We start from the raw sequence: 14,077 nt of genomic DNA on the forward strand, positions 1-14,077 counted from the left end.
CCGAGTATCACACATTTACAGCGCCGTTAGCTGTGAGCAAAGTGTCACTCAACGGCGACGCTAAATAAACTGTCCGGCAGCTTCGGGGCACAGAAGTGAGTGCTGCGTATTCAAATTTGTTTGAAGTGCGTGTGTGTGTGCATGCATATGTGCACAAGCCAGCACACACACCCACCCACCTCCATCTCTGCATTGTGGTTCTGAGTCCTCTGCAGCACGTCCTCTGCCTCTCTGAGCCGTTTGCTGAGTTGCGGAGCGTACTCAGTGGGTGCCAGCTCGCTGTCATAGGACTCCAGTATGGCACGCATTCCATCACGCTCCTGTAACACACACACACACACACACACACATTTAAAACACAACACTCCAAAAAAGGAAATCCTGCGGTACACTTAACACATTTCCATGGCGCCAAGGAGGAAGCAAGTCATGGCTTAGCAGACTTTTGTGCCATCAGACGTGTAATGATTACGTGTAACCAAGTGAGCGAAATGAGAATATCAAAGCCCTTTGATGTTTTTCCCAATTTGCCCGTGTTGAGTCTCCATGCCTGTTTGGAGTGTTAATATGACGGGCAAATGCCTTTGTAAATGAGGAACAAAGTATGAGGCAGCTGTGCCTTTCTCGTCCAAGCTGTGACGAGAGGAGCCGAGCGTTACCGTCGTGCTCATCCGGGTTTTCTCCTCCTGTAATACATTCAAATCAAAAAAGACAAATGTCTTTGTAGATGAAGGATAGATAATACATTTAAAATAAAATCAGACCGTCCTAACAGGGAAATGAAGCATATGTCTTGCTGCCTCATCTCTTATATGAGGTCATTTAAAAAATAAAGTTATAATAATTGTTTTCCCTCTATAATACGATGATAGATGTTTTATGTCCAGTTGACACATCGAGCAGGTGCTTCTCTTTAAGAGAGGATGAAAACATCCTCAAGTTACCGTATTCCCTCGGACTGACGTTCCTTAAATCATTACACTTTATTCAAGCGCTTTGGATAATTGAATAATAATTTTTTATTTGTTATATGTTCAATTGACATTTGAAGTTTGAGGAGAAAGGAAAAGTGCATACTGTGCTTAGTTAAACAAATAAATATATATATTTTACCAATTAGTTAATATGTATATTATGAAGCAGCAATGCCACCAGGAACTGGTTAATCACCTGTGACACTTAGTAATTAAGATTAATTAAGAAAATTGCACAATCCATTACACGTGTGAAGAGCGAACCTGACAACATTTTAACTCGCAACAGTAATAAATGATTAGTACGTTGAAACTATGCGTTTACATGGCACATATCTACTGGTTGCCTGGCAACATGATGAGAGAGAACTAATATGTTTAAAAACTGGCAAACAGCCCGTTTAGCATTGCAGATTCACTGTCAGTCAGACTGTTATAGTGATGAGTCTCCTCCCTCCCGCCCCTCGCCACTCCGGGCTGCTCCGCATTGTAAAGCGAAGCAGGCGGCGTTCTGTGGCAGTCAAGCTTTTAATAAACATCACACAAACAGCCAGGCTGCTTAGGACCATCCTTGAATTTGTGAGGGTCAATGAACGCTCAGGAGTCTATTATTAACGGCTAATTTGGGGACGCGTATTACAACTCAGGTTGAAGTCAGGTATTAAATACCGGCAGCGAGTACCATTTCAGATAACTGCAGGTAATAACTGTTGATTGCCGAGTAGTGCTGTCTTTTTTTTAAACGTCTTGAAGGTACCTTGTAATTCCTGGATGTAGAATAATCAGATTAGCTCGTAGGCTTGTATCTGAAAACAAACCATGATTACCCTAATCACATTCTGCCTGCGCCGAGCCAAAATCAAAACCGTCGTAATCACTTTAACGATGACTCAGTCGGGTTCATTTAAAACCCCTATATGTGAAATCATACTTGATTCAACTTTATTAGTTTTGGCACCGACGCAGTATCGCTCATCACGCAACGTCTTCTAACGCCGCTACGTCTCTGCGTGCAAACGTCTCCTCACGCACCGCAACGCAACGTCTCCTCACTGATAATATAAATCCTTATATTCTGCAGATATTCTCCATTACTCTTCATGCCTATTAAAGTTCAGGTCAGCGAGGTCAGTATAACACAGCTGTGCAGCTGGAGTTGGTTGTGTCTATGAAAGGTCCAGTTCTCAAGGGAAGTCAGTCACACGCCTGCGCACTTCAACACTCACAACTGTTTATCAGTATGTTGACATTAGTGAAGCAGACGGGTCGTTGCACGGTCCAGTCTTGTGAGAAAAGATGAGAACACGGGATTCTCCTCCTCTTGACAGGATAGAGCCAATCAGATGTTAGGACGAGGCGAGACGAACCTGTGACGATATATAAGATATGTGTATGAAAGGCCCCACTTCCGTTTGGGGGGCAGTGGTTCCTGACCCAACCTGCGTGTTGGCTGTACCACTCACTGCTTTTGCAATTGCAGCGCTGACTACTTTGCTTGTGATCATTTAGTAAATAAATATAGAGAACGAGAGAAGTTGTTGAACTGAGTTCTTCTGGAGGCTACACCAGGCATCCAATAATTAGCACGCATTAACATCACGCCGCAACGTCTCCTAATGCAACGTCTCCTCACGCCGCAACGTCTCCTAATGCAACGTCTCCTCACTCACGCAACGTCTCCTAATGCAACGTCTCCTCACTCACGCAACGTCTCCTAATGCAACGTCTCCTCACGCCGCAACGTCTCCTAATGCAACGTCTCCTCACGCCGCAACGTCTCCTCACTCACGCAACGTCTCCTCACTCACGCAACGTCTCCTCACTCACGCAACGTCTCCTCACTCACGCAACGTCTCCTCACTCACGCAACGTCTCCTCACTCACGCAACGTCTCCTCACTCACGCAACGTCTCCTCACTCACGCAACGTCTCCTCACTCACGCAACGTCTCCTCACTCACGCAACGTCTCCTCACTCACGCAACGTCTCCTCACTCACGCAACGTCTCCTCACTCACGCAACGTCTCCTCACTCACGCAACGTCTCCTCACTCACGCAATGCAACGTTCTCCCCACGCATCCTGTGAGAACCTCGGGAGGAGGAGAAGGCGGCCGACAGACCGAACAGAAGTCCAAACGGTACAAACACATTTAGAGGTCAGTGTGTATGTGCGTATGCAGCCAATTCGAACCAGCAGGGCCCTTTGGCTATTTACGGTCCATTAACGTGCAATGAAATTCACCCAATCTAAACCAAAAATCTGTCAGCTCCTCACCGATAAAAACTCTAATTTTAAAAAGCAAACAAACAGGGGAGCAAGAGGACAGGGCGATAAAACTATCATTACCTTTTCCATCATCCATTTCTTTGAATTGCTTTTATGTCGACTGTTTTATCTGGTGCGTGGAGATGTGACGGTGCCTCTAATGGGTCAGCGAGTCCGTCCGACTGAAGTGTACTTCTAAGAAACATGCGAGCGGCGGCGACGGCAGCGTAAAGGAGTCGTAGCCTTGTGGCAGAGCGGGAACGATGACATTTGTTCTCTTCTCCGCTTCCTTAACAACCTGCTGTCAAGATGCAGCCGAGCAGTACACTCGATCACCATTGATTTGTGAGCCAAAGTGTGGCTACAGTCATTCCCACCGGTGGCGCGGGGGAAACTGGAGATCTGTGTAGAGCTCAAGCGGATGGTCGATTAGTCGACTGGTCGATTGGGAATTGACAACAACTTGATTTGTAGTTGAAGTCGATTTGTTTTAAATGTGAAGACTTGTAGTTTTCTTCTGTTTCATTTCCTGGTAGAGCAGATACCAAATGTATTCATTCGTTTTTTTGTTATTGCACGATGTATAAAATGTCTACATCTTGAAAAACAAGATATGAAAACATGCACAAAGAGGTTACTTTGATTCAGAAATCGATAATAATAGCTTAGGGTGTGTTATAGTATAATACAATAATAACATCATTGATTGGTTGCAGCCCTACCACATTAATGAAAATGAAGAATAAAAGACTAAATATACTTGAACATACTCGGCTATAGTCGTTAAACTTAATGTAACTTTATAAACATTTGTCGGGTTAGAACAAAAATTGAAAGCAAGGGGGTGAAAGTTTTAAAAAGCACAGCAACTATAACAGATATTTTCTTTCAATCCATCGTGACTGGATGTAAACAACGTCCTGCTTGGTGGATTGAAAATGGTAGAATGCCATTTCTGTCAAATCAATCTTGGGCCGAGTCATATTTTCAGTATACCTGTAGCTCTTCTTAGTTATGGTGCTGCCTGAGAGCGTGTGTGTGTGTGTGTGTGTGTGTGTGTGTGTGTGTGTGTGTGTGTGTGTGTGCGTGTGTGTTTTGTGTACTAACAGATTGAGCATGTTGACCTCGGGAATTACACACAGTGAGAAATCAATATCACTGGGAGGTCTAGTTAGGAACTGCAGAGCAGGTGGAAGCAAGATAAATAGATAGAGGAGGCACATGACTTTCATCGACCAATCAGAAGGTGAGAGGCGGGTAAAGGAAAGGGCGGATTAGGAATTCAGTGCTGGCCTTGAGCTTTAAGGGTCTTTATATTCCCCTGAGTGAACCCATATGGACCCAAAAACCATAACTTGTATCATGAAGAAAGATGCCATATTTCTTCTGATTGGTCTTAAGTCATACTTTGTGTAACTATCTAAGACACCTTTTACATGTTTAGCTCACGTGAACAAATTATACTCTTATCAATAAAAAGTCAGGATTTTTTTGAAAATTAAGGGGGGAAAAACATTCAGATTATTAAAAGGACTTCCATATGATCTTTTACAGCGCATATGTGTACTAATCTTATCATTCAACTGATTGCCCTCCTTTAATTTTCTGAGAGCCATTTTCTTATAATACTATTTTAGTCTTTAGGCTGATTTTAATGAAATATATCAATAATGACAAGAAAAACTTTGGCTCACTTTGCAGCCAAACAGTTTGACTGAGTTTGAATTGTGTTTTTGTAAGAAAGCCAAGACTCCAAATTTCAGTTGCAGGCACAGATGGGTTGAAGTGAAATTCTGGCATTGGGTGATGGTGGAAACATTGTGTCGCCAGGGTTTGAACGCTCGTTAACGTGTCTGCATTTCTGTGTTTGTGTGTTTTTTTGTGTGTTTGTCGCCGATTGTCGGGCACCTTGGTTAACAACAGCACTCTCTTCTGCAGTCGGCGGATGAGAGCGTCCTGCGCCTCCCTCCTCTTCTGCTCCTCCAGAGTCTTGCTGCGCTGCTGGGACAGCTCTGCACGGAGCTCAGACTGGGAACGCTCCACGCTCCTCACGCTGGCACCGGGAGGAAGGAACGGGTAAAGAGAAAGAGAAGGGAGGGGGGGTGTTACTAACAGGTGGCAGGGAACCAGGGAGAACAGGTCGTTTAGTGCCGAATGTTCAGACGATCCGAGAGAATCAATTCATTCAGAACAATACTTCTCGCAGATAACTCGCTGGACTTGACACACAATAACTCCCAGACGACGGTCCACAAAGTATTTGCAGTGGCGACTTGCGCCAGGTCTGATCAATAGGACAATCATTATACCACAAGCTCCCTTCATCCCCTCCCACACACCCGGTGCTCTCTCCATTCTGCGGTTTCTAATATTTCATAATGAGCCCAATACGCTGAGCAGAAGAGAGACGCTTGTTAGCTAATGAACGCTTTCTTTGCCGGACTGAGCTGCAGCGTGAATATACCAGAGCGTGCAGGCAGCCCTCCCTACAGACATCACCTCTGCCTAAACAGGACAAGTTTAATTAGTGAATTCCCCCTCTCTCACTCACAATCCTACACACACACACACACCAGTGGTTACTGTCAGGAGTGCTATCAGAATCAGGACCAGTTTAATTAACTTTGTGACAATTAAGGACTTCTCAGAGATACGCTCTAATAGATACATGGGGGGAGGCAGATAGACTGAGAGGGGGAAAAGTCTGAAGGCAGAGAGGGCAGGGATTTTGTGTGTGTGAAGAAGTGTGTATGTGTGTGTGTGTGTGGTACCGGCTGTTGAGCGTGTAGTTCTGCTCTTTCATGGAAATTTCTGTCTGCTGGATCTGAATCACCTCCCTGGACAGATCCTCTGGTTTCCTATGAACAGACACACACAGAACAGTTAGCATACACGTGTGTACACGCAGACACACACAATGAAAAATCAATACGACAGAGAGCAGCAGAGTACGGAGAATAGATGGAAACAGGCGACGTTTTCATATCCTTTTGTTATTCGGCCAGTGGGGAGCGGGGAAATAAAATGACACGAGCAGCAGAGGGAGAGATGAGAGGAGGATAGTGGGCTAAATACTGGTCACAGCTATGCAAAACAAACTCACTCCATGGGAGAGATTGACAGATTACACAACACACACACACTCGCACAATGGGAAGGCAACAAAGCAGAAGGTCGCATACTCCAACAGAGACGCACCACACGACCTCCAAACTCTAAAATCCTGGCCGTTATTATGGATCTGTACAAAAGAAAGCGAATGCCATTATCTCTTTATCTTTGGTGAAATGAGCGTTCATTAGAGGAGCTGAGCTCAAAAGCACACTGCGGCTCGCAGGTAAAAAAAAAAGGAACACCTGAAAAAAGTGCAACCCAACCTCATGAGTACGGCGAAAAGACTTTTCAGCTACAGGAGGTCAGAGTTACATTACATCTATATCTTTTTATATGGAAGAAAAAGGCTGAGCAGTCAAGGTTGACACCTAGTCTGGATTTATCACCACTTCTGATTCTGCTCGGTGGAGCCTTAGGTATGAAAATAACAACATGGTCGGTTGCATGTTATTTGGTTTAGATGTGGTGAACTATTGCAAGAACATCAGAGGTCAACAGGGAGTCTAGTTTTTAAAGCATGCACTTAAGTGGGAAGTGATTCCAGAGTCTTGTTTAAGTGTTGCGGGTTTAGTTTAGAAAAGGTTTGTGGTAGGAAGTGTTTTTTTTTTTTTTAGACAAAGTAGCAAATTACTTTTTACCTTTCAAACTCGCAAGTGCAATTTAAGCAACATCTCCTCCAAATGTTTCCCCGTTTCACACGATTAAACTGTGCCAACGTCAGGCTTTGTGCACACTAGGGCTGCGACTAATTATTATCATCATCTTCGATTTATCATCTTCAAATTGATTGTTTCTTCCCACCCAACACTCTAAAACCACAGAAATATTCAGTTTATAATGACAGGAAAAGGCACTAAAATCCTCACGCTTTCATGGTTGGAAGATGGAACCGGTCGTTGTTTGGCATTTTTACTTGATAAATAAAAAAAAGGCTGCAAATTAACATTATTCTAGCTTTATCGCTTTAGGAAACAATATATTGAGCTCTGACAGAAACGTCAGTGCATTTTCTGATTTATTTAGTAGTGCTGAACTCCAACACGAGGCACGAGGAGTAGAGATGCAAAAAGAAAAATGTCAAAATCCATTTTTGTGGGAAACAAGCTCAAGACACACAAGATATACAGTGTACACAATCACACAAATAAACACCTCAATCTATATTTCTTTCTTTTCTCTCGCGCAGACACAAATGCACCAAAACAGTCTAAATTCTCTTTAGCTGGTGAAAACATAACTGAAAAAGGAAAATTCATTTCCAGAAAGCCTCCTCCAATAGTCATCGTCTGTCCCGTCGGTTTTGCTCCAGCCTTATTTTACAAAAAAAAGATATTTTCCATCCTTTTCCGTCACTTCTTACATTCAATTGTCAGCCACATGAGTGCACAAATAAGCAAGCACAATGTTATCAGACTGTGCAACAGAAGGAAAGGAAATAAACACCAGCAACCGGCCAACTGCTGACACATTCAAGCTGCGGCAGAGAGGCTGGCCTTCTCCAGCAGGCAGCCCCACTGATTCTTGTTGGGAGGCTTAACTTCTGTCCAAAACTTCCTCTTTTTTTTTATTTAATCTCCGCGTGGCAAAACAGCACAAACGGCCAAATCCCGTGTTGCAGGAGACGAACTCCCCATTCACAGCAGCGATGCGTTTGCTCCTCATTAACAGCGGCTCCACAACATATTCTTTTCACACCACTAATGACCGGGCCCGAATTGTCTGGGGACGTAAAGAGAGTTATAATATGTGAACTAAAGCAAAAAACTAAAGTACGAGGCATCAGTGGCTCGCAGTTGTGAAACATTAACAAATCAATAATACAAATACACGCTCGTGTGCCAAAATACCACCGCCATAATGCGATATTTCATATTTAATGACGGAACAAGAAGCGGCCCCAACATGAGCTCTCAGATGAGGCTTTGTTTTGATGTCGATATTCATTCAGAGGCTGCTACATTACTGGTGATGGCACCGGCACGTTATCGCGTCACTCTAGTGACATCAATTTACTGTTCTATCGAAGTTTGCAGATCATTTTTATCTAAAAAAAACCCTGCATAATGACACAAATCCAGATTAAATTTCACTTATGCCACTATTCTTTCACTTTCTCATTTAACGCATCGAACGTACGCACCTGAAAGGATTCAGCACATTACAAATTATGATTATAATGTCCGCTTAACAGCCTCTAAGGCAATCACAATATGCCACTAATGCACAAATCCGAGTCAATACTTGCAATGCGCGCAGTGTTGCACTCGGTGAAATTAAGGTGAACAGACTGCAAAATGAAACACTCTCGCTTTCCATTTTGCCTCCACATCCCAGGAAAACAACATCCTGACAATTAAGTTGGCCATTTAGGAAACAGTAAAAACAGCTGGAAGGAGTTTCTAACTGTTGATTTGCAAGCTGCATTAACCTTTACTTTTGATCAGTGTGAGCCTCACACATAAGGCCGCCCTTTAGAAGTCGTATGTGCAATGCAGTTTTTTTTTTTTGTTTTTTTCCAGCAAAAGCGCTCAGGCAGCCAGTGACATGGCGGTCTGAAGACCTGAATTTTCAGGAAGGGTTTTCAAATTTTAAACTCAATTTATCCAGGGTGACAGCCTAGTCTGACATACGATTTTCAGAAAAATGATGGACAGCCCAGCCAAATTATTGCCTATATTAAACTGAGATTGGTACTACATTCCTGTGATCCTCCCAGGTCTCTTAATAACTGTAAATTTAACAAACGCCATCGGCTCCCATGACACTTTACGCAAGACCAAAATTAAACCTTACATGAGGAAATACTTCATTTAATTTAATAATTTTTACAATACCGATGCTGGAGGAAAGTGCGTCTCACACACACTTTAACATTCCGTTTATGTTGCAGCCAGAGTTAGTCATCATGAAAATGGTGAGCGTGCACGTGCGTTGCGAGGAACAAGGCTGCAGTGTTTATAATCTGTCAGATCTCCTCTGCTGCTCACAAGGAAACATGCAATCATTCTCTCATTACCAGTTTTGACTGGATGCATTGAGACACACACACACACAAGCAGACATAAGACAAGCACACATGCACACCTATACAGGCTGATGGAATCAATCCACAGTGATGAGGCACATTTATTTGGAGAGACCACAGCTCCACCTAGTGGTACTCAATCAGATTTCATGAAAAAAATATACTGATATAAAATGTTAAAACCGAACACATAGCTACGTCTGATTTTCTGTCTTATAATCACACACACACACTTTGAAAGTGTCTGACCTTATGTTGAGGCCAGTAGACTGCCCGATGTTTTCCCAGGCTTTGAGCTTCTCCGCCAGTCCCTGAGGATTCAAGAAACATTAGGTCACATGTGGCAGTAGCCAAGTGCAAGAAATATATATAAGTGTGTGTGTGTGTGTGTGTGTGTGTGTGTGTGTGTGTGTGTGTGTGTGTGTGTGTGTGTGTTAAAATCCAACAACAACAAAAATATTTTAAACTTCAACCCAGAAAATACAGGCTCCTGATGTACGGGTCAGCTCTAATGTAGGATGTAGGTTCACTTTTAATGTCTTCATTTCATGTTTAGAGTGGTGGAATGGGATGATGATACGCTACAGTGTGAAATGCACAACACTTCATCACTTTACAATCTCACAACTACACGTCGTCTGGGGTTTACCTCCTTCTCCAGTTCCATATTCACCAGCTCTTCCTTTGTTTTCTCCATCCTCTCCAGCTTCCTCCTCAGCCCCTCCACCTCCTCGTTCAACAGGCTGCAATTCTCCTTGCTCTCCCTGGACAAACCGAAGGAAAGGAGCCAAGGCAAAACTCAAAATTAGCCATGTCTGATGTTGAAATGGCATACTTTTGATCCCCGGCTGCATTCACATGATTTTCTTTAGTTTCTTCTTCTTTAGTAGCAAATTCACAGAAACTACATCTATGAGCACACCATGAAAAATAAAACATTTATAACTGGGTAACAGGTCTAACGGATTAATATAAATTAAAACAGCATATGTCATTTCCCTCTAAAGTTGTATGGTTTGGTTTTTATACCACTATTTCAGCTGAAAATCAGAGGTGATGCAGAGGACAACCAATAGATGACAACAGATGTTATCAGATAATTTACTTTCCGACAACATATTACTTTTCCCATACTGCTTCTATTTGAGGAACATTTGCTTTGTATTATCATGAGTATGAAAGTGCACTGAAAGCTGCGTTGCACTTACTCTTGATGAGATTAACATTTCCCATGTGGCACGACTTTTCTCCCACTCAGAAGTTACCCCTCACCTAACGCCTCCCAGTGCGCAGCATGATGACCCAAAGTCACGCTGAAATGCCAAGCGTTTCGAAGCAGACTTTTTGACCAATGTGGGGTCGCACAAGGCTGTAGTCTCTAAAAATGAAAGCCTGTGTATTCTATTGAAAGGCAATTAAACATGAACAATGTATTTGACCTGAGAAAGGCATTATCTTCTCTGAGGCGCTTCACATCCTTTTCCAGGTCTGGAACCTTGGCCACCTCGGACTTTACGTTCTTCACGATGGCGAAGTCTTGCTCCTGGAGGGCGAGACGCCTCTCCAGCTCCTGCAAAAACAAGGAGAGAAATGAGATAAAAGGAATAGCAACAGCACATTAGGTCCACTGAAAAAGCATTCCCTGCCCTTTGTTTCACATAGGGGCACCTTTGAATGATGCTATTCAAATATTGTCACGTAGAAATGTGTAAAAGAAAAACATTCCAACTAACATCACGTCATTTAACAATGAAAAATAAAGTGAAAAAGTAACTAAATTAGAAAGCAAACATGTCCAATAACTCAAATGATAAACTACACATGTGACATTGAGAATGTAGATGAGACTGTCTGTCAGTTTGTAATGATATGGTATATGATGAGACTCATACTGCTGTATACAATATCCTCACATTATCAAGGTTTCTGATTGTCAATCAGTCAATTGGTCATGTCAACTGTGTGTAACATACCTTAATCTTGATGATGTGCTCTGAGCAGGAGGACTGGGCAGCTTGGAGACTTTGGCAAAGCAGAGAGACTTCCTGATGCTTCCTGATTATAATACCAAACAGAAAGAAGTGTTAGGTCAGCGTTTTTCACTGCGCAGTACTGCAGGAAACGGAGCGAGGCAAATCGGTAGTCTCAGTATGTGCCTGTACCTGCGTTGTAAATCTAACTGTTCCTGCAGTTCCTGATTTTCAAGGGTTTGAGCAGAAACGGTCGAGTCCTGGTTTTGAATCTTCTGCTTCAGCTCTCTGATCTCATCCTTCAAAGAACTGATGGTCTGGGAACAGATTACAGAAGTAAGCCAACCTAAAATAAGAGACATGAACAGTAGAGTAGAAATGCAGTAAATGTGCATGTGTGCGTGTGTGTACCTGGTTAGCGGTGTTCAGGCTAGTATCTCGCTCCTCCAGTTTCCTGCTGATGCCTTCCAGGTTCTCGCGTAGAGAACGATTTTCCTCCACCTGCTCCGACAGGTTCTTAACTTCCTCAGTCTCTCTCTCCTCCAACTTTTTAATTCGTCCCAAAAGATCCTGCCTCCGGTCAACCTCATGCTGCCGCATAAAAAAGCATTTGAGACAGATTTTTACCCAACGTCTTCTCCGACGTTCATTTGCTTTATATGAATGTGTAAAGGTGTAAGGTCTGTACCTCCAAGTCTCGTGCGCTGTCAGAGGCAGCCCTCTCCAGTTCATATCGAGCTCGCTTGTGACTCAGCTCCATCTGCTTCTTCTCCTGGTCCAGCTGGAGGTAGCGGTTCTGGGATTGAACCTTCTCTGCAGCATCCAACAACTACAGGGAGAGAGACAAGTCAGTCAGTGTAGAGTGTCGCAGGTTAACATTGCAGAGCTTACTGGAGATGCCGGCAGTTTCTGAATACCTCCATGCTGCGTTTGTACCGACTCTGCAGGTGTGCATTCCCCGCCAAGGGCTCCGACAGCCGCTGTGGCGGTTCACTGCGGCTGATGAAGGAATTGAAGGACTTCATGGTTGTTAGTACGGTGGTGTCATCATCTAAATCCATGTTGTTTTGGAGTCACTGGAGTCCTAATGCACAATTGGAAGGTTCAGAGATAAGAGCAGTGCATACACCCATACGCATACACATATAAATCTGCCCTCATCTATACTTTGTGCCTTTTTTTAGATGAAATAATAAACACGCACACACAAACACACACACCGTACTTCTATACCCTGAATATATGATGTTTTGCTGGCTTGTATCTTACTGTTTTGTCGGCCTCTCGGCGTTATGTCTATGAATTGTCTTTTTATTTTTACAATAAAAAATAATTATGAAAAAAAGAGATAAGAGCAGTGATAGAAACACAACATAGCTAACCTATGTCAGCTAGTACATGACAGACACACACACATAGATATACACAGACACATATGCTAGATATAGACACATACATAGATAGACAGATAGCTATTGCTTACTGTTCAACGGGTCAAAAGTCAACGTTATAATACACCAACGGCTAGCCGTTAGCTAACATTAAATAACTGCTTCCTTGCTCACCAAGACAAACATCAACAGAAGTTATCGCAGTTAAGCTAGCAGCTTGAAATAAAAGCTAATGTTTAGGTGCTACATAAACCTTGACGTTGTTCTGGTACGTTTTCGTGTCTGTCTCCATGTCGAACTCTTTAAATATAACTTAAACTACGATACAGGAGCAAGAACAACAGTTTAAAGTGTGTGTGCTACGTTAGTTTCTACAGATATTCAGAAAGTGCTAGCATGCGGACAATCTTAAGAGCACCAGCTAGTATTTACGTGAATACCGTTATCACTGTGAAGCTTATGTCCTCACCTCGGTTATGACTTGTTTTGTGAAGAGTAGTAACGTTAGATAAGTGATATTCTCACTGCTAGCACGCTAGCTGCGCACACTGCATACAGAAATCCCTCCAGTTCAGCTCAAATGAGATGCGTGAAGTATCGCGAGACTTCTTTACGTATCGCGAGAGTGTCAGTTTCAGAGGCGAGGTCCTAGAAGAGGAAGAAATGAAACTTCACAGCAGCGCTGCAGAGTTGTTTTACACATCTTAACACATGTTTATGCGTTAGAAAATGAATACAACTAATTCAGGTTAAAGTATGTAAGGGTTTTGAACCTCGAGTCGTAGAAAATGAGCTGTTATGGGAGTCAAAGTAGACTAAAGCAATGAAGATCATCATCAACAACACTTTTGACAGATATTGGCCTAAAAAAATAGAGGAAATAAAAACAACACGTTGTAATAATTTAGTATATTAAACAATTGTCATCATCAGCTTTATACACCTTTATATCGGCTACAAGGAGGTGTGTGACTTCATCGACATCATGTAGTTGCATAGTTTGTCCCACAGAGAGCAGCACCGCTTTATTCATCAGTCAGCGTTTAACACATCATGGTGAGGGAAGCTGTGCCTGGCTCTTCATTATGGAAATGGGGTACACAGTAAGTGTGAACAAGTATAGATGGGTATTACAAATGCAAACCCTTCTGAACTTAAGTGGCAAACAATCTTAATCTTTACAATTTGAATCATCTTCCTATGAACAGGAAATTGTCCGCAGCAACACATTTACATCCTTGATATTAGCGTATATATCTTATCCAGAGCAATTTGCAACACGAATAGAAGAAGCTTCAACTAAATGGCCACACCAAGATCCCCGTGGAGAGCAGCA

General features: G+C 42.8%; 1 protein-coding gene across 1 annotated transcript in view; it reads right to left on the minus strand.

Moving 5' to 3' along the window:
• The window catches only part of mad1l1 (mitotic arrest deficient 1 like 1), a gene marked incomplete at both ends in the record, with an annotated part of 50,819 nt that extends 38,408 nt beyond the window's left edge, over positions 1 to 12,411 (minus strand). Inside the window, 11 exons of the mRNA XM_079219384.1 lie at positions 180 to 320; positions 5,150 to 5,294; positions 6,013 to 6,099; positions 9,630 to 9,691; positions 10,030 to 10,144; positions 10,820 to 10,950; positions 11,354 to 11,435; positions 11,543 to 11,667; positions 11,762 to 11,941; positions 12,039 to 12,179; positions 12,268 to 12,411. Of these exons, the coding sequence (XP_079075510.1) occupies positions 180 to 320; positions 5,150 to 5,294; positions 6,013 to 6,099; positions 9,630 to 9,691; positions 10,030 to 10,144; positions 10,820 to 10,950; positions 11,354 to 11,435; positions 11,543 to 11,667; positions 11,762 to 11,941; positions 12,039 to 12,179; positions 12,268 to 12,411 (1,353 nt within the window). The remainder of the gene's footprint in view (positions 1 to 179; positions 321 to 5,149; positions 5,295 to 6,012; positions 6,100 to 9,629; positions 9,692 to 10,029; positions 10,145 to 10,819; positions 10,951 to 11,353; positions 11,436 to 11,542; positions 11,668 to 11,761; positions 11,942 to 12,038; positions 12,180 to 12,267) is intronic.
• Between the last annotated feature and the right edge of the window lie 1,666 nt (positions 12,412 to 14,077).

The sequence above is a fragment of the Taurulus bubalis genome (genome assembly GCF_910589615.1).
Source record: "Taurulus bubalis genome assembly, chromosome: 6".
Taxonomy (NCBI): Eukaryota; Metazoa; Chordata; class Actinopteri; order Perciformes; family Cottidae; genus Taurulus; species Taurulus bubalis.